Source organism: Aphis gossypii, chromosome X (assembly GCF_020184175.1).
Source record: "Aphis gossypii isolate Hap1 chromosome X, ASM2018417v2, whole genome shotgun sequence".
Classification (NCBI taxonomy): domain Eukaryota; kingdom Metazoa; phylum Arthropoda; class Insecta; order Hemiptera; family Aphididae; genus Aphis; species Aphis gossypii.
In genome coordinates, this window is record NC_065533.1 from 10,189,260 (window position 1) to 10,211,413 (window position 22,154).

The window sequence follows — 22,154 nt, forward strand, 5'->3', positions numbered from 1 at the left end:
ACGGCTTGAAACACATATGGTCGACGCGCGTCTTTGCGCTTTCTCACGATTACGCACACCTAGCCGGATAATATGTGTATGTCTATAATACAATAATATAGACGTTGACGAGTTTAAAAATTAAAATTAAGTCGAAATACGTTTGCTCATTTTTAATAATTAACTCACTGTTGATAAGCGAATGACTAATTAATAATAATAATAATAATAATGATATAAGGATGAATATTTCTGCCAATAACACTAAACCGTGCGATTTAACTATAAATTAATACCTACGATTGTTGAATTTTTTGTGTCTGTTTTGAAATGCATTTAAAATGCATAAATTTTCTTGACGAAGGGATACTGTATACTCTACCCGCTATCTTTTATATTAATTGACTCAAACCTCCAAGCTTAAAAATTAACATTTTGAATAAACTATTTAACCACTATGTTAAACATTAAGTTCAGTTTATTTATTTCATTTAATATTATAACGAGTTAAAAAGTTAGTCGACTATTTATAATTATACAACGATGTACCTAACGTTAAGTTTTTGAATTTCAGCGGAAAACGGCCGTCGATTTGGATCTTGCGTTGAGAAGAGACCGTGCGGGTTTGAAGCGGCTTGTCGGCAATTGGAAAACAACTATTATATATGTATATGTCCACAAGACTTGAGTGAGCCCACCGACGACTTGAAATGTCTCACGAGAAAGACAGGTAATATAATATTTTTTGAGTTGTGTTTCTATGGATTTTTACCTACTGTAAATCGTCGCATTTATAGTGCCGATAGCCCCCAAATCGTTTGTGAACTTGAGCATCAACAAAAACGAACATAAACCATTAGAAACAGTGGTTTATCCGTTCCCGACCACCAGCCAGCCAATTAAGACCACATTAAACCAAACGACATCATTACCTCCCGTGAGTACCTATATATTATAACATTATGACTGTACCTATGGCATATTTTAGCATACATAACTATTGTATATAATAATTATGATAATCTTTCATAACCCATGATTTCTACCCTTTTAAATTGAGATAATAAAATATATTATGAAATGAGTCATAACCGAAATTATTGAAATGAAAAACATCAATTTGATATCGGTAGTGATTACTGTAGTGTTTATCAAAATGGAATGAAACGTTTTTTCTATTTTTCTTTTAAATATTTTTCCTTGCATAATCTGACCAAATAAATAGAACCATAATATAAGTAATATAAGTGAACGTGATGAGAAAAAAAGACACTTTTCACAAAACGAAAAAAAATTATTCTTTTTTATAAACATTTTCAAATAACTTAAAAACAATATTATTGTAAACGTAAAAGTATAAGTACTGCATATTAATATAAAACATTTTAAATTTATGCAATATTTTTAGTACATATTATTATTGTTTGTCGTTACTCCTATATCACTGAAATATGTTTTAGATAAATATTTTATCAAGTTTTTGTTACCTACATGACTGCGTTATTATACAATTAATAAATATTATGGTTCAGAATAAAAACAACAATATCAAATAAATGTGAATGTATAGAAATAATTGGCAAAATCAGATTAAAAAAATAATAAAATGGATGGAAAAAAAGTTTTGATGGGGAAAAATATTATGATAGCTGATTGCTGATATACATATATAAAAACCACCGTGTCCGTAAAAGCGTAAAATATGCAGTGTATAAAAAAAATAAATAAATAAAAATATTTGTCGAATAAATTATGTATTGCTATCATGATTTCACCCCTATGCAGCAACCGTTAAGGAAAAAAAATCGATGAAAGCGTTCCGAAATAATATTTGATCACCAAATGTTTAATACAATATTATAAAACACGGTGATTTTTGTTAAGTTGAACACTATTAGATTATACTCGAAAAGTATTAAAGTTTTTGACAGTTTTAATTTTTATAATTTCAAATCATCACAACTTCGAACAATTTTCTGTAAAATGAACAACTTTGCAATACAATATTATATAAACAATTTGATTCTCTTTACACAATCTATAATAATTCTTATTTGAAAATAATTATTTCGTTTTTGTGTATTATATTATATAGTTTTGAGAATCGTTTAATGAAAAATATGTTGTTGTCGTCGGATACAGACTATACGTAGTACTCCACATTATAAATATCATACTTACAGTATACGCAATATTGCGTATACATTTTGTGATACAAAAAATAAATAAATTAATCGTAAACGAATAATTTGTGTTCGATTTATTGGAAATAATTTTTTTTTATCATCTCGGTGTACGCAGAAAAACCCAATCGATGTTTAGTCGGTTTTTAAATTAGTTCTGTGAATAAAACTAGATTACAATGTTCTTTTATAGACCGCTGATTATGGAGTATATTTAGAGTATTCCGTCATACATAATATATAATTTAATAGTATGGTATAAATATTTATCATGATAAGTTTTCGGAGTACCACGTTAAATGTTGTTGAAAATTTATATTTGAAAATAAAAAATAGGGAAAAACTTTAAATAATACGTTTTCGAGAAAAGTTGATGAGCGATGACATACAAAAAACATAACTTGAATTGCTCTCGTCATGAGTTGTGCCGGCAGTAAATATAGATAAAAAAAAATCCCGTAGCTTAAAAATAAACATCGAGGAACAATCTTCAGTAAATCGAAAATAATAATATTAATATGTTTATGAATACCTCGAAATTCTCTTTTTAAATATTATTAAAACCATACCATATGGCGTATGGTATGCATTTCGCTGAAGGTTATAAGTATGATTATCAGTTTTTTCGTTTTTTTTTTTTACCACACTCGGATTCGCATTATAATAATAATCACTGGACGATGACGGTGGCGAAAGTAATATAGTTTATAATATTATAATATATTTCTGCAATGTTCAAATGTTGTACTGGAAGTATAGCTAAAGGAACAAGTCGTAAATTATTAAGGAAATCGCCGTTTTGCAGTGTCAATTCTTTCATATTATGTCGTCATTCCTTATCGCAATAATATTTATTCACTTATATATATAGGTACTTTGTTTTTCCGTAGACCAAACCGATGGACGTCAACATTTTGGGTTATCTTTTGCGCATAAACACGTTCATGCTGTTGGCGGTTGGAATAACAGCGTTCGTGTCAGTGGCGTTGATAATAACCATAATATGGTGTAGTCGCACGTCAAAAGGCTGCTGCAAGTCCAAAACGGCCATCAGCAACGTAAGTATCGACGAAGTTCGCGGATCTTCAACAACTGTATAATATACTCGTCGCACTGTATTATTATACATGACAAGCAATACTAAAAGCGTTATAGTGTCGCAACCACGAGGGGGGAGAGAGAGTATTTGAATATTCATATTTTAATTCGATACGATTTTCAATTATTATACCGTGGAAGTTTCTGCCGTTTCTATGGTTGTGGTTATTCTGCGAACGCATAGTGTATTACAATATGTGTGTATGCTGTATACGCGTGTACTCTGTTGCACATAACCGTTCTATAATTAATAATCCACAGTATTATAATATCCGTCACGTATCTGTTTATGTAGTCACCTGTGGTGTCCCTGATAAGAGGAGTGATCCAGGAAGACAGTTACTCGATGAACCCGCAATACGCCGCGCCGTCGCCGGTCGCTAAAGACACTATTCTGATACCGTATCTGAGTAAAAGTTGTATATCGTCAATGGTGGAGATCGGGCAAGGATTTTTCGGAAAAGTTTACAAAGGTAATGTATGTCACTGCAACGGATTACCGTATTGACCGTATTTGGAACCCTGACAGTGATAATACACATTGTGCAGATGATAAATATTTTAACTGACTAAAAATACTCAAATATGTACAGTACAAGTGTTCTAGTAGGTATCAACTATACAAATATATTATAGATAATTATAAAATAATAAATAATAATTTTAATCACATAAATTATTAAAATTTACAACAGTGTCTATTTATAACAGAGAATATCTAAAATATTCAATGAAAAATCGAAGAAAATTAAAGTGACTTTTTTGAAGTGTTGAGATTAATCTATGGATAAGGATATTAGATTAGTTAGATTATTATAAGCGATCGAAACGAAGTGGGCGGTTTTCGTTTGCGCATCATTATTGTTAATTTTGACCTTTTCGCAAGACAGTTTAGCATCGTTCGATTTTTGGGCTATACCTACATCGTTTGCGCATCGGAAGGTTAAAAGGTCATACGACATACATCATTTACACATCAATATTATTTAACAATTGAACTGAAAAAAGACGTGTAACCTAAAAGCTTAATTTTTTTCTAACTTTAAGCTTCAAATTCGCACATCTCTAAATTTACCATTCAGTTTTCAAATATTGTATAGGTATTTCTGTTTTAAAATATATATTATATATCGTGATAAAAAATTAAGTGTACTGGTAACCAGAAGATTTTTATCGCAAAAATATATTTCAAAAGCTAGATAGTAGATTACTAGATAATAAAACTCGTGAGACGCTGTCGAGACGTAAACTAATATAACTGTAATTTTTACTACTTTGAGCGCACTTAATAACGTAGTGTGTTAATTCAAATGAACATAATTTATTTCTAATTAATTTTTACTCAAATAATCATGTTTATAATCATAATAAATAAATTAAATTGTTAGTTTTTAACTGAAAAATAATTTGCAAATTTTGAAAATGTTCATAAATGTTGTCAAAATTTGAACCTTAAATGCATTAAATGTATATACCTAGATATATAGATAGATATGTATAGATAATTTGTATTTATGTTATAATATCTTATTTTTATTTTATTTGAAATGCCACTTTCGCCTCCGGCCATACCCTCCCTGAGGTAAACAGATAAGAAATATAAGCCAGAAAATCGTCGTTAATTGAAAAAACCTCACTAACACACTTTATTGTTGTAATAATTACCATTACGGTTATTGTCCACGCAGGTGTACTTAAACACACCGACGGCAAGTACGAAACGGTCGCCATAAAAGTGTTAAAGGATCACACCAACTCGGAGGCCAAAGAAGACTTTATGAGGGAAGTAGAGATAATGACATATTTCAGGCATCCAAATATCTTGACACTAATCGGAGTTTGCCCCCAAGGTAATATTACGCTATATTCATTTAATCATTTCATGTTATGTATTTACAACTACAATAAAATATTATATTATTCAATATATTTTATCGATTGCGGTGTTAATTATCATAGTAATAATAATAATAATAATAATAATTTTAACAGTATAATATTCTCACGTGTGTTTTCCTATTATATAGACAGGTCGCTTATTACGTTTATACACAATATGCATATTTAACATTATAATATGATATTATACCATTTCGTTATTGTCCGTGATTGATGCCGATACGTTTTAATTTATTAATATCGCATATTATATACATCATATGCTGTTGGGATCAAAGCCGCGTTGCCGTCGAATTTTCCACCCGGGTAGCGAATTGTATGGTTACGCACTTTTTATTACTCACTTATCGCAAAAATGTAAATGCTTAAGCTGTATAGTATCTACGTAACGATCACACCGTTAAAAGCGTTATTATTCACAGCCGTTGAGTTGAATGTATATATTATTTAGGAATCCTGTTTTTTTAATAATAATTATTATAATGAGGGCTACGTACTTTTAAAAATAACCAGCACCTTGAGAATGCCAAAAATTTCACTCCCCTCAACTGAAATCTCTTTTGCATTCTTTAACATGGCATTGGAAGTTCAAATTCTAATGAATACCAACATTCCAGAACAATCGTAATACAGCTGTAGTAGTGTATTTTTCATACCTTTCGTTACAAATATTTCTAAATAATTATTATGGATATTTTTTGTTGATTCGAATATAATAATATTTAATTAAATAAGATTTTTGCACGCCGTTACTTTAAATATCGAAATAGTGCAGTATATCAGCAGAGAAACCATATTACCTATAGCTATTAAGAATACTATGAAATGATTGAGGAGGGTGAGATTATTCACTAACACAAAGAAAAAAAAAATTATATTATATTTCATATTCATATGAAATTATATAAAATTTTAAAAACGATGCAATTTTTTATTCTGAGTTTTTATTTTTTTTTTTTTTGACACATCAGGACGAGTGTGGCTGATGTTGGCTATTGAAAAATTCGTATTCAAGTACAAATTACTTATAATATATTATAGGCTTTATGGTTGTTAAAAGTTTAAACGCGCAAGGGAAATACGAGTTGAGAGTGAAACAATTTACTTCGTCCATAGTATACACCACCTGTAATATATAGGTACTATATATATATTATATATATATACATATATATACAAACACTCGAACTTTAAACAACCATTTTGGGTATTAATCAAAACTTGTTATCGTGTTTGTCAAAAGTTTGAGGTGTAAAGTTCAACTAAATGCCCCTTTATTATAGCTACCTATTTAAAAAAATGATATACATATACTAAAATAATAGTAATACTAAATAAAAGAGGATATTTCATTGAATGGAAGATATTAAATAATAATTAACGATGTTAAAAGCATTTAATTTTTCTTGTTTATATAAAAACAATATAATTACAAAGATTTATTTGTCCAATGAATATAAAAATGTCCATAAGCTCATTGAACGCACATATCCATAAAAGTAATAGTACCTGACAAAACATAATAGATGCATTAGCAAAAACGATAAATTCCACATGAAACGAATGATTTTGTCGATTTGTTTTAATCGGAGCGGTACATTTTTTTTAGCATTAATTTTTATACATTTATCAAAAATAAAAATAAATAATTCTATAATTAATTTATTAGTGTTAAAACTATAATTAATAGCTAAATATTTTGTTTGACTATATAGTTACATTTATCATATTTTTTGTCTAGATCAATAAAATATATATACTTCGAATACTAATAGAAAGATGTATAATAATAATTTTATATTTGAATGATTATGGACGTCATAAATAATTACGCTAAATTTTTCATTTTATTTATATTTTATTTGTATTTAAAATAAAGTTTAAATTGTTAAGTTTCATTATAAATTGCTTAACCCTCGTTTTAGCGAATTTATTGAATTAAACATTATGTCCGACTTAGTATTTGTTTTTCCGTGTCCATTTAGTTTACTTTAAGATTGCATCTAATATTATCTGAGGTAACTAAACTTTAAACGTTTAATCGTTTGCATCAAATAAACTGATTCGCGAGCGTAAGGTAATAAACTAATAACTAAAATAAATCAAGTAGGTAACCCAATCGATACTATATGTACCTACCTAAATTGTATTAATATTTCCATAGTAAATATTTACCAGTAAAAGACAATATTTCATTGTACTTTTAATGAACTACATTATGAGGATTTATTTCTACTTGGATTATAACTACAATGTGAAATAAAAATAAATTATACTATTATATTATGTAGTTTAACATATTATAAAATATAGATTACATACAAAGTATTATTATACTGTATAATAAATTATATAGTACCTATAATTTATAAGAAATACTTCATAGTTTTCTGTAACAGTATAAATATATTACGTATTATCGTAATGATTATAAATGTACGTGTTTTTATATACCTATACATAATATATATGTTTTACTTTATTAGAAGATAAATGTTCACCGTGGATGATATTCGAGTTCATGGCATATGGAGATTTAACTGAAGTACTGAGAAACAGCAGTGATCAGTTTTCACATTATTCTGAACATTTGCCGGTTTTGGATAAAGTAAGTGTAAAGTAAACGAATTTGTAAACTATGTTTGAAAGCTTAAGATGTGTACACTGTTCACATGCTAGGTCCTCAGTAAGACGTATAAAATAAACATACGACATTAATAATGATGTAAATCTAAAAAATGTTTTTTGAATAATATAGTTCTTAGTGTCTAGAATATAACAGTAAATACATCTTAAGAAACTTAATATAGTGTGTTTGTTGATCATATATACATGTAACTGTGGTAAATATTCAAAGCCAAGTTTGAATAAATTATAACCATTTAATTCCTATGTATTAGAGGTCTTCATATATCAAATATATCAAAAACTTATGTTTAAGGAAGCGTTGTTGGTGATATCCTTACAAATAGCGGCGGGCATGAAGTATTTGGCGAGTCAACGGTTTGTCCATAGAGACTTGGCGTGTAGGAATTGTTTAGTCGGCAACGATTTAACTGTGAAAATCGCTGATTTTGGAATGAGTCGAGACATTTACACCTGCGACTATTACAAAGTACGAGACGTGCCCTAACCACGTGACGAACACGACATTCATTTTTATCTTGTCGTTTTCAGGTCGGAGGATCTCGATTGCTTCCCGTGAGATGGATGTCACCGGAGAGCGTCGTTTATGGGAAATTCACTTTGGAATCAGACGTGTGGTCATTCGGTGTCGTGTTGTGGGAAATTTATTCGCTAGGAAAACAACCGTATTACGGTTATTCCAATGACGAGGTAAACAATTTACAATTATATTGATAAATTAAGGTTTTATACATTATACTTTTGTTATGGCAATAATAAATTATGTATAGAAAACATTTTTGACTAAACATGCAAACGAGAATAGTAAAGTTATTGTTATTGCATTTGTTAATTGAACATTCCCGGCTTATAAACTAAAACTGCAGTAATTATAGGTAGTATTGTTCGATTATTTAGACATTCTTGTATCAAAGACGTAAATTTAACGTACTCAAAGTAATCAAAAAGCAATAATACAAAAACAATAAAAAATTGAATAATTTTAAAAATTATCGACCATACACAGTGGGTGGTATATACGGCGTAAGATAGGCAAATATAACATTACGTAAGCATTGCTTAACGATCATATAATAGTATACTCATATATTATATACGATAAATATGTGTTCTGTGTATCATTTAAAAAAACAAAAAAAAATAAACGTATTCAATTTATTATTCGTTATAAAAACGGCAAAGAAAAAAAAACAATAATTAAAACCATAAATTATGATCATATTATATAATATAATTTATATTTTATATCATAGACAAATACGTATTTAATTATAGAAATTAAATGACTACTATTGTTTCAGTATATTACTTACAAAGACGAAAAACATATTATATGTATAACTTGCAACAACCAAAAACGAAACAAAAAACCTATAACGTGTTACCGGTATCTTACCGTAATCCTATCTACTTAAATTGTTAATTTGTAAACCTTTTAAATTACATAAATATAACATTTAAAAAAAATTAAAAATCAAAAAGCCTATAGATTATTCATTGCCTTAGAATAAGATTATGTTGTGATATGTTAAGTACTTAATGTTCTGCAAAGGTACAAGATATAACCATTGGCTTTAGATGTAATTTTAACTGCTTGACGTGAAATTAATAAATTATACAACAATCACTATTATTTATAAGTTCACGATTATACGTCACTCAAGACGCATGAACAGCACGAGCTGTACTGAAACTGACATTTAAGTAACGTTTGAAGTACAACATTCCATATAATATTCTATACAATAATATATTAAAATGTATTATATTGTGTATTTCTATGTAAAAGTCGTAAATTAAAGCAATTATACAATATCATAATATTACTGTAAATTTGTTGGCACAGAGCGATGTTTACTTCCATTTTTTCCCTTTAATAATGGATTTATTCTAATTAAAATTTTTACAATTTGTACATATTTTTAAAGATTGAATTGTGAATTTTTTATACTGACTATTTAAAGAGTTTTGTATAGTGATAAAAAATGTGTAGTTTTGTACTGTAAATTATTTAGTGGATAATTTTTTAGAAATGTTTGATATGGATAAGTGAATTCAAATGCGTAGTTTTTAGACTATATCTAATATATTTATATTAAGGGTTGAAATACTTAAAAATGGTTTTACGAAATATCAATAAACTTGGAACATTTCTACAGATAATAAATATTGATAGGCTAATATCAATAACTAAATGTTCAAATTTCTATACTCCTCAAATCTTCAAACAGTTCAAACTCATTACCATTATCTCTAGCACATAAAGTTCAATAATTCTAAAACTAGGTACTAGTTTAAATTGTTATTTTGATACTTCACAATTTAAAAAAAAGTTATCCATAGATAATTTATAACATATAAGTTGGTTATTATTCGATAAACCGAAGTTTCATGTCCAAAGAACATTCCTTAAAAACAGTACAAAAATATTATGGTATATTTAAAAATTCTAAAAATCAGATTTTGATTAACTATACTATTATTAAAGAAAAAAAATATTATAATAGGCAAATCACGTAATGATGATGTTATTGGTGTATTGATAAATTTTTATATATAATCGTAATGTTTTAAGTTATTACTTACCGAAAATGTTTGAAGTTGGGGTTTTAGTTTCGTATCCAACTTTATTGAAGTCTTTACCAATTATTGAATGATTTCGTAAATTTTAGGTTTTAAAGTTAATTCACGATGGCGTGTTGTTGGACATACCATTGAACTGTCCTCCGGTTATATGCGTGATGATGAATGGTTGTTGGAAAAGCGACCCTAAAGAACGTTTGAGGTTCATTGACATACACGAGCGCTTGAAAAATGTCACCAAACGACCAGAACTGGACAGCCCGTTGCCCAGGCCACCCACTTTGCCGGTGATCGTTGATCATCTGAGCTTGAGAAAAATGCCTTCAGAAGAACTCTTGGACGTTGACGATTACCTGCAGCCCGACGAACAACGTGTAGCTGTAGAGTACATAATGCCATATCCTGCATAATAAACTTTTGTATTGTTCCTTTTGCTATTATATTATTATAACGCAAGTTGTTTGTACTCAATAAACATAAGATTTCGGATAAGTAATAAGTTTAAGATATATATATATATATATATTATAATGGTTAATATTTTATAACATTTATTTATTATTTTTTTTTTTTTTTACAATCTGTTACATAAAATTGAACAATAAGTAAAATAGATAAATGAATAAAAAGTGGCTAACATTAATAAAATTTATTTAAATTTTAAATATTTATATTTATATTATATTCATTTATTGGGAGAGTTGATCTAGTATTTTTTCGATGTACAAGAATTTTACATCGATTTTAATAAGTAAAATGTAATATATTTTAATGATCTTAAACATAATTAGTATAGTATAAAGACATAGTCATTAATGGCATATTATGTTGTATTGTAGTTTTAAGAAACACATCATTCAATGCATTTTTAAATATAAATAGTTATCACAATAATTGTTAATGTTAAGAAATCAGTAATACATATAACTATTCATAGTGAACTGTGTATACTACATGTTTTTTGTTTACTGTTATTGAAAAGTAATTACAATAATCAATTAGAATTACTTAATAATTAGCATTTACGTAATAAAAAATTTTTATTTTACATTTGATTTAGTCTTCAGGGATTTTTTATTGTATAAATTATAAACTATTAAATCATAGTGTAAATGTAAATTGAAACTGTGCGCAGTAACATTACATTATTTTTTGTACCAGTTACATAATAATTTTTACATTTTAATTTTGTTAAATCATTATAACACGAATCATTTATTAATCAGTTTGAAATCAAATAAATCGTCATTATATTATTTATTATAATTTATATATACAATGATTACTTCGCTGTAGTTTCCCACTATTCGTTTCATCGAAAAACTTTGTATTGTACCGTACGTATTCAATTTTGAATTTATTGAGGGCCTGAATGGAAATCTTTGAGCTTTTTACTACCAGATAAATGTAGGTACAATAAATCCAAAGAAAAAGCATCCATCGTTGAGTAATTTGCAATAGATTAATTCTAGATCTACAAAAAAAAAGGATGCGAAAGAATACAAACTAAGATATCAAATTAAACACCAAACATATCATTTAATGACAGCACAATATGAGTATATCGCTTAACGTAAGTACCTAATCCAGATAAAGAGTTATGTTAGATTTTTTGATCAAATATAACTATTCATAGCGTAATTTTTACTGTTACCTATAATAGGTATAGTCATATTATTTGAAACAATTAATATTATAGGGTTTGACAATTTTATTATAAATTATCTTCGTAGATGAAATTCTCATAGCACTGTATATTTACAAGTTTACAACTATAATGTATTTAACCAAGTGGTTTGAGAATATTAATTCTTGTCAAAATAAACCTTGATTCGAAAATTCAAAATTCCCGCTTGAATTACCCGTTGAATTTATTAGTCTTGCAGAATATAATATGTTATGCGACATTCGAGTAGGTAACTGATTTTAACTCGTCGCTATAAAACATTTAAGCCAGGAGTTGTAAAATCCAAGGACGCATAAATACACCGTAAAAAAATAAAAATATATATTTTATTCAATCGAGACAGGTGTAATGTACAGAGCACGAAGTAAGTATATTATACCCTATTACTTACATTTAATAATGAATTGTTTACAATGTAATTTATGATTTCTGTGTCATTTCTTTTGTGTATACTTGTGTATATTTAAATCTTACAATTTATAAAAAGTAAAAAAATAAAAGCGATACATGTATTATATTAAATTTGTTTTGTAGTGTTGTAGTGAAGCCGTTATAGTTTATTATTGTTTGCAAATATATCTTTTTACGGCTGTACATTAAGACTTACAAGTTAGTTCGATATAATTAATTTCAAATAATAAAATAAGCCAGAAAGTTTATATTTTTTACTCGCGTTAGGTTAAAGTTTACATTTTTTTATTTTTTATTTTGTATACGCTTTACAAAACTTTGAAATAATATAGAGAGTAGCCGGCCAGTCTAAGAAAAATAATTTGCCGATACTAAAATAATACGTTTGCTAAACGTTATTATTATTTTCAAATAAACACAATAAAAATAATAAACTTTTATAAAGCATTATTTGAGATCGAAAATATATTTTTTTTTTACTCAAACAAAAGTACATCTATATATACCGACAAAGACCTGTAAACATCTATCATTTTTGCTCGACGTATGGACTATAGTATATATATATATATATTATTTATGTTTCTGCGGCGAAAATGGAAATGAACGAATTTAAACGCAATACACCCCGTAAACGCGAAATAAATCGATATATATATAGGCAGGTACTTCAATCAAATTCCAGATGAAACATTTTATTAGAGGCCGAAGAAAAAACGCGTGCCATGTATAATATACCAATATCGTACTTCACAGAGCCATGACGCGCCGGTATACCGGATACCATATACCTAGTTTTACGCTGTTCATAGGAAATTCGATACAAACGGAAACGACAAATTTAATCTTAATCAACCGTAACCCAATTCCGCCGAATCAACACAATACATACGCGTGTATAGGTATATAGTAAAGCTAGAATCCGCAACAAGTCAACAATTCGCGTGGATACATCGAATAATACGGGTGCCTATATAATATTAATGTTAGTATTTTTTTTTTTTTTTTACGATGAAATCATTACACGTTTTCAACTCGCAGCCCTCGACGTATATTATTATGTTTAAATTAATTATAATAATATATTAGGTACTATCCAATCCAGTCGAAATACGTCGTATTGACGTCAAGCCGAATAATATACCCGTTAAAACATTTTGTAATCATATATCCTATTTGCACGGTAGTTTTTAATTAATTTATGTACTATGTAGATACAAATAGTAATGAAATGATGAGCTACTCGGAATATCATATTATTAAAATGCACACGTGTGTTATTAATAGTCGACATACCTTACATACACGAGTTGCCTATAGCAACGAGCTATATATGGCCGCTAGGTGTGTTTGTAATTCATTGTACACCGCGAACTTGGGATTTCTGAAGCACCTAATAAAAATAATGTGACGGGACCTCGGCCGTAAAACCCCGCTCGTCCAACGGATATATAGCTGCACGTCCGTATAATTATGTACTTGGGCCCCGGTTCAAATGGATTGCTAAGAAAATAATGCGCCGTTACCCCGGACTTTCAAATTTGATTTTCTGAAAACTCAATGATGTGTATACAAACGGCAGGGTTCGGTCGTCTCCGCAAATGGGGTGTTGAAAATCATTGTTTTCGGACGGTGCGGTTCGTTAAGATATATAGTGTACCCGATTCACTAATCAATGGGATAAAATCAAAAACATAACGCATGATCGAGATCAGACAAATCATTCATCAATCCCGTGATTAAAGTTTATTAACGGTTATATTGTTATAGGTATTCTATATGGCATTGTAGATTTATAACAGTATATACATAGTAAATTATAGAAATGTCAACCGAATATGAACTCGTTTGATGAATTCGTCGGTAGGTACCTATATCGATGTGAAACAATACGTTATATTATTATTATGTCATAAAAAATAATAATTATTTGAAATGTATTATTTATACACGACTTATGACTTCTGGTATTATGTCATTTAATATTTATATTTTTTTTTTAATATACTACGAGTAAATAGTAAAACTACTCTACATAACGGAATCACTTGGGACGAACAAATTCTTCCATTATTAAGAGTTTTTCGCCTTAAAGAGATAAATTTCACTACTGTATTTTTTTACACTGTTGACATTTTCTGTTAAAAAGGAAGATTCCGTCTTATAAAGGAACCGTTATGAAGAGGTTTCACTGTAATATAAACATATACCATGTCACTATTATTAAATGTATGCATATTACTACAAAACAACTAAAATCTTTATTTTATTCGCAATATTCAGTTGTGTCAACATTAAAATTTCAGACGATCATAAAAAATATGAATGATGCTGAACTTTTTTTCTAGTATAATAAAAATGTATGAAGAACTTGCTTATACTAAATTTTTAAGCTTTTCGAATGAGCATACATTTATATATACACTCGTATATATAAATAAAAAAAAAACTAAAAAATTCAAAAATGCCAAGTCCATTTATTGTGAAAAAAAAAATATTTAGAAAATTATAGCTTTGAAAATGTATTTTTTAAATACGTGATGGTATATCAAATTTTAAATATCTAACGTAATTTGTTGTTTATTTATAATAAAATAAACTTAATAAACTTCATTTAAATATTTTTTTCCAATTACCATGATCTTTGAATTTAAAAAAAAATATGTTTTTAATCGAACATATTTTAATAAAATAATTAATTTTTAGACTTAAGATGATTTAGTAATATTGAATTATTATAAAAGTTTACAAAAATATACATTAGGTAAAATAGTACATTACATACCTTAAATAATCTTTACACATAAATGAAGGGTGGATTCAATGTTCAGCCATAACTACTGAACCGATTTTTTTGAAATTGTCAGTAAATGTACTTATTATATAATATATTATAATATATTATATTATGTATAGGCGCACTAAGAAAGAATTTTTTTAAAATTCGCATTTTAAAGAGTAAAAAGAACATAAAATCGACAGCAATTTTGAGATTTACGATGGACATTTTTGTTTATAGATGGTTGCTATTAGTTTCAATAATAATAATCTGTCTGTCTGTCCTTTGTTTGTTGTCATGAAAATAATCATGCCTAACCACCTATAAACAAAAATTTCTATCGTAAATTTCAAAATGTCTGATTGAGCACCTCCGGGGGTTGGGCTTATTAATTTTTAACTTAGCCTATCTTTTGCCCATAGGTCTAATATATCTCTGTACCACATTTCGTCTCAATTGGTCCAGCCGTTTAGGAATACATAAAGGACAAACTAACAGACAGAAAGAAATCCAACGAATTTAATACACAGTTTGAGACATATAAGAGGTAGGATTTTTGACGGGCTACGAAGTGCACGAGATCAGCTAGTTAAATACTCGTATAATTGTAAATTATTATTTGAACTAAAACGAATGGTTTGGAGAGTTAAATAAAATATTGACAAACGTTGATAGATAAACAAAACTTTTCGTAACTGTTTGTTACATATGTTTGTATATTTTAAAATGAATATTATCTATTATTAATTCAATTTCACATGCGCAACATCATAAGTTACGAGTATTTTAATATTTAATTAATTAATAATATACTATAAAGAATGCCTATACTTAATGAATTACTGTTAACCAGGCGCGTACACAAGGGGGGGTTTTAGGGGTTCAACCCCCCCCCCCCCCGAAATTTCAGGAAATAAGTTTTATTATTTATAACCTTAGGTTAGATTATATAAGAATAAAAATTTAAAACCAAAACCCCCCCCAAAATATTTTTTTGTGTACGCGCCTGCTGTTAACATATTATTTAATATGGAATTGACTCACTTGAAAAAGTTTAAAACGTAGATACCTATATGATGATAATTAATTACGTAATAGTTTGTATGGACTTACATATTTTTACATATTTTGAATTTTGTTAATATTTTTCATAAAATTGAACTTATTGTTATCAAAGTATATTGCTTTTAATAACTATAGAACAGTGAAAAAATATATGAAGAATTAATATCATAATTTATTTATTTATCAACAATCATTGGTTTTATCGTTTGATTATGATAATATTTAATTTCTTGACAATAATTGTTATTTATTACTCTTAATAGTTTTTCTGACTACACATATTTTGTCAAAATGTTAGATATTAAAATTCGTTATTTTATAGTTATTAAAATGGTTTAATTAAATTAATTGAAATCTTAACATAAGGCTTTTATTACTTACGATAGAACTTCTTAATTAAAATAGCTAAGTAGTTAGATAGGTATATGGCATATACGAATGTTAAGTGCTAACATACCTTATTTAACATATACTGAATACTCTATAATTTAATGGAATACTAAAATGTGAGGTAAGCACCTACCATAAACGAAAGTACTCATTTTAAACTCTTAACACGAATTTTATTTAGACTAAAATTTCTCTGCCATTAATATTATTATAATGCGTTGTAGATGATAATATGATTATGTGCAATGCGACATTTTCCCTAATCAACCATTTTTTTGTGTATTCTTCGTAACAATACTATAGTTATCCGTGCAGTGTGTAACAACTAACAGTATTATATATAATACATAATATCGTGACAATAGATATCTATTTTTTTTTCATCAAAATATACAAACAATTCTTCGTACTCCGTCCAAATTTTAGGTCAAATCCGGCCGAGTTTATCTCATAATATAATAGTATTATAATAACAAGTATATATATATAGTGATTCTATGATGATATTTTAGTAAGTTCGCATTTGAGTAATTTGCGGTGTTACAACTTTCTGACGAAATAAAATATGCGCGCGTACCCGCGTTTACACGATGTTATAACTTTATTAAAATGAAATTTCGTCTGTCGGTAAAACTCGACGCGGAATCAATTAACGTATAATATAGCGTAGGCACATAAATTATTTATATTCATTCGAATAATTTGCAAACAAACACAGCCAGCCGCCACGGCGACCGCTGCGCGCACAGTGATTTGTATGAAAACACATCGCTATAATAACGCGCGCGCACATGATATAATATAATTTATTATTATGGTCGCATTCGAAATTAATTCTATAGTTACTAAATGATGTGGAGCCTGAGTCGCCTATACTATAATATAAGTAGAGCCGTACAGGTACCTTTCATATTTTACGGTGTAACACGCGGTGCTACAGCGCGTTGTAAAATTATAATAATATTTTAAAAGTAATTAAATAGTTTACAAAACGTTTTTAGACACTACAGATACAAACTAGATCCGTGTCCCCAGCACCCTCACCTTAAAATTTTCAGTTGAAACCCCCATATCGATCGTTTGTAAATCATTTGTACCTGTGTTTGTACCCCGAGTACCAATGTCTGTTGTACCACCTATGTATATAGATTGTCGACACAACTTAGCTTTCACTATTCAATATAATATCTTACATTCATTCTACTTAAACACCTAATATTACATGGGGTAGTAAATTTGATTTTGAAAGCAAATGCAAAACGCAAAAGTAATTTTTTTTTCCCCCGATAAAAATTAAATATATATCCTATGTACCTATTATGTTTGAGTAGCTATGCATTTTATTGCTTGGTAATTTCATCGCGGCAGTAAAAGCAATGTTTAGTATAAGAAATTATTTTTACCAGTATTATTGTAGCGTTTGTTTCAGAAAAGATTACTGTCGACAACATGACAAAACATTGTCAACATTGTACGAGGTTACTATAGTCAATTATAATTATTTTAAATTTTATTTCTCTTACCCCCCTAAAATTCCTAAATTCTCTTTTTAAAATTTGGTTTGCTCCATCTAAAGACTTAGTCTGACTATATGTGCTTGTACGTTATATGATGGGGCAAAAACCATAAGCATTTACACATCACACTAGACTTGTGTAAACATAATTAAAATAATATTATATTGGTATATTAATAAATGTGTTATAATATCATAAACTACTGAAATTAAAGTAAAAAAAGTAGGTATCGTTCCATTGTACAGAAGTTTTAAATTTTCGATTTTAATTTCAATATTTTGTTTATTAATATTAATGTTTCCATATTTTAATTTTAATTTTAATATAATATACCTATTTAGATATTGCTTATATGAGTTTAATATTGTATTTAGTTGGATATAAATTATCAATTATAATTTTTTAAATTTCAAAATAAATTTTAAATATCATTAAGATGAGACATGTCTCCAAAACGTGCAACATATTACATATTTATGTTCAGAAGTTTCAATTTTGTGTAATCATCTTTGATATTATAAATAAATGGCATATGCCATACTAACGAAATAATGGTAAGAAAATTGAATTTAAATTTAAATTGAATCTACTTTGTACTTTAAGATGTTAAAAGTAAAAATTCCAAGAACATCTCTAAGTTATCGGTAAAAAAAAAATAAATAAGAAAAACGGGAATTTTTACACAAATCCATTTTTTGATAAAATCAAACTTGTTTATTTTTGCTGTAGCTCAAAAATAAATTATCATAAATACTTGAATTTTCCACCAAATATTTATATTAACATTTTCTATTCATATTAATATTTTTTTTAAATATTTTCAATTTTGCTGAGACATAAGAAATTTTTGTTATTGTTGATGAAATTAAAAAAGTTAATTGTTATTCTATACATTTTTTTATGAACTTCTGAAGCATAAATTTTAAATAATTTCATCGAATTCGTGAACATTTACAAATTAAAGTGAAATTAAAAATGTATAGCATTTTCATGATGCTTAAAATTTAAAAAATTGAATACGAGGATCTTTTAAGTTTAAATCGCACACATTTAAATATAAGCGTTTGAAGTTTAAACGTTGAAAAAATATTGTACCTAAAATATGATTTTATTACCAAATGATTTTAGATCGTAGGTACTTTTAATTTCATCAAATATTTATACAAGCATTTTCTACAAGTATATGGTGTAATTTTAAAAATATTTTGTCTCTTTTTGAGATTTATAAACATTTGAGACTTAAAATACTGTTTTCTAGAAACGTTAATAAAAGTGTTATTTCTCACTTAAAAAAATTAAATCAGAGTAAATACGAGTACATAACCCCATATAAGTTTTAAAATAGACTATAGTTGTATAAAAATATATAAATACAATTAAGTATTTGGAGAACAAATTCTAATAAAATTTGTCAAAAATGTCGAAAATTTGCGAACCTTTTTTTAGTTAATGATTTATAAAATAATCAACTATTATAGGTATAATTTACAATGTAATAAAAAGTTCTTCATAAAGATTCCTATTGGAATTAAAAATAATCTAAAAATATATAATACTTCCATAATTATTTTATAAAAATATTATAAGATCAAATTTAGTCGAGATTATAAATTTAAATAACTTCCCAGTATCTTAGCTATCTCGTTGTTAATCGAAAATATTATTTGTGAAGACTTGAAACTTTTTGTTAATGTCTATTTTATACTTCAATGCATTTAATGATATTTCCCAAAATATTTAGATTAGTTTTAAGTTACTTATAATAATATCATAAATGATAACTCATTTACGACGTTCATAAGTTTATTTGTTTTTTAATTATAATAGTTGATAATGATAATAATTGATATTTATTAAAATTATTTAAAATATAGTTTAAATAATAAAATGTATTTTTGTTTTATGAAATAAACTTTATGATGAATGTTATTCATTAATATAATATAGGATATCATAGGCTGATAGACAATCTCCACTCAGAATCGTTTTTTTTTTTGTTTAAAATGATAATATATCATTTAATTTAAATTCTACACATCCAACATTCGTTACATCGACTTAGCCGATACCTAATATACAAACGAGTTGTATGTATTTATTTTATCATTTTTAAATCAAAATTCTTCTGGTGAAAAACGAGATTATGGCTATATACAGCTCTATTTAAATAATTAAATCTATATGATAACGTTCAAAGCATTCAATTTTAAAAATTTATTATTTTTCCAATTTTTAACTATCGTGGATACATTGAAGCATATTAATGATTTTTATTATTCATTGGTATTATTATTTATTGTATAGTATTATTTATTTTGTAATACCTAATCATTTATTTAAAAATAATATGTTTGATTTTAAAACTACCTGATTAAATATTTTGCCAAAATGTATTTAATCTAAAAATGATAAACTATACAAACAATGAATTTTGTTATCAATATTCTGAATCAAATCGTTCCAGTCAAATTGAGATTTAAAATATGAAAACCGATTAATATAAATCGCACGATATAACAAAAAAATAGTGATTTGCAAAATGTGGTTATTTTTAATTGTTATGAACGAATACATTTACACTATCCAAATGGAGCAGACTTCGAAGTGAAAGAAAATGTGCAACGAATTAAAACAAAATTAGAAGTTGTGGCAAATGTTAATACGTAGGAGTTCTCGTTAAACTATCAGATATATAAATGCAATTAAAAACGAATACAATAATATGTAGGTTGGACATAAATAATAACGGAAAAAATTATATATTGGTCATAACTGATTGCCGGAATAAACGAAAATTGGACCTTAGTATAGGGAAACTGTTCTTGTAATCGAACGGATATTTGCATAGCGAGAGTGTTATTGTTATTTGCTGTATGAAAACGATAAGATAAAACGGACTTGAAACCTGTAATAAAAAAATAAAAATAAAAAATACGATACACATAACATTTTCGCGTGTAAAATATGCGTAATTATATTATAATGGAATAACTAACAACTTTAACACAACAGTGTTATTACATCACAACGTTATATTATGCAGGTGTTATAATAAAAATAAAATATACCTATATAATATAATTAGGGCTAGGATGTTTATGACCTAAAACACTCTTAAAAAACACATGCAAATATGACACTATAAAATATATTTTTCATTCAAAACATATACAATAACACATAGTTTATAATAGATTATTAGTAAAACGTGTAAAATGTTCGTGTGTTTGCGTGAGTTGTGATACTAAAAATAATAACTATCCATACGCGTGTTGCATACGCCTTGTGGGTGTCAGTAAAGCATGTATGGCGTGTCTGAGTGGCATGAACAAGCACTCATACATGGTAAATTAAATGAATTTTAAAAAAAAAAAAAATTTTTCTTTGAAATCTTAAACTAATATAAAATGACATAGGTACACATTGTAAGAAATTAACGGAAAATGAGAAATACTTGTTATAAAAAAATGTTATTTAAGAATTCGAACATTGATTTATAGCTGAGAAATCAAAAATCAAATATTACAATTAGGTTATGGGTAATTTTTGTTTTAGAACGAAAAATCATGACACAACGATGTAACTGATGATGGGTTAACTTAATTTTATTTTTTCTAGATTTATTTATGATTTTATTTCGTAGCAAAAACCTATATATTATTCATTTTCCCCCGAATAAACATATAGCACTTAGAAAATAATAAGAATTAACTCACTCGAGTGTATTGCTTTAACACTGACTATTGAGGACACCGGTTAACGGAAAATTATTCAAATATGGGTTGCGATTATGCGTATAATTTTCCACTCGGTTTGTATTAATAATATATTACGTAAACCATTCGCTCGTTATAAAATAGTGAAGACAAGTCATCGTTTAGAATTTGAAACCGTGCAGGCCTGTTGTATAATGTATA

The 22,154-nt window shown here is 27.3% G+C and overlaps 1 protein-coding gene and 1 long non-coding RNA gene across 3 annotated transcripts in view; one reads left to right on the plus strand and one right to left on the minus strand.

Moving 5' to 3' along the window:
- Positions 1–11,639, plus strand: part of LOC114133003 (tyrosine-protein kinase transmembrane receptor Ror-like) — a 44,316-nt gene extending 32,677 nt beyond the window's left edge. Inside the window, exons 2-10 of one of the 2 annotated variants that reach the window (XM_027998618.2) lie at positions 554–709; positions 777–916; positions 3,053–3,220; positions 3,556–3,733; positions 4,949–5,110; positions 7,646–7,767; positions 8,101–8,274; positions 8,337–8,495; positions 10,478–11,639. In XM_027998618.2, the coding sequence (XP_027854419.1) occupies positions 554–709; positions 777–916; positions 3,053–3,220; positions 3,556–3,733; positions 4,949–5,110; positions 7,646–7,767; positions 8,101–8,274; positions 8,337–8,495; positions 10,478–10,798 (1,580 nt within the window). In that variant the 3' untranslated portion in view covers positions 10,799–11,639. The remainder of the gene's footprint in view (positions 1–553; positions 710–776; positions 917–3,052; positions 3,221–3,555; positions 3,734–4,948; positions 5,111–7,645; positions 7,768–8,100; positions 8,275–8,336; positions 8,496–10,477) is intronic. The other variant, XM_050206367.1, reaches the window with a different exon arrangement.
- Positions 10,693–15,520, minus strand: LOC126551962 (uncharacterized). The gene is made up of 3 exons (XR_007605824.1): positions 15,272–15,520; positions 11,675–11,862; positions 10,693–10,790 (listed from the first exon to the last, which is right to left on the minus strand). It is a non-coding gene; the product is annotated as an uncharacterized LOC126551962 (long non-coding RNA).
- Positions 15,521–22,154: the final 6,634 nt, after the last annotated feature.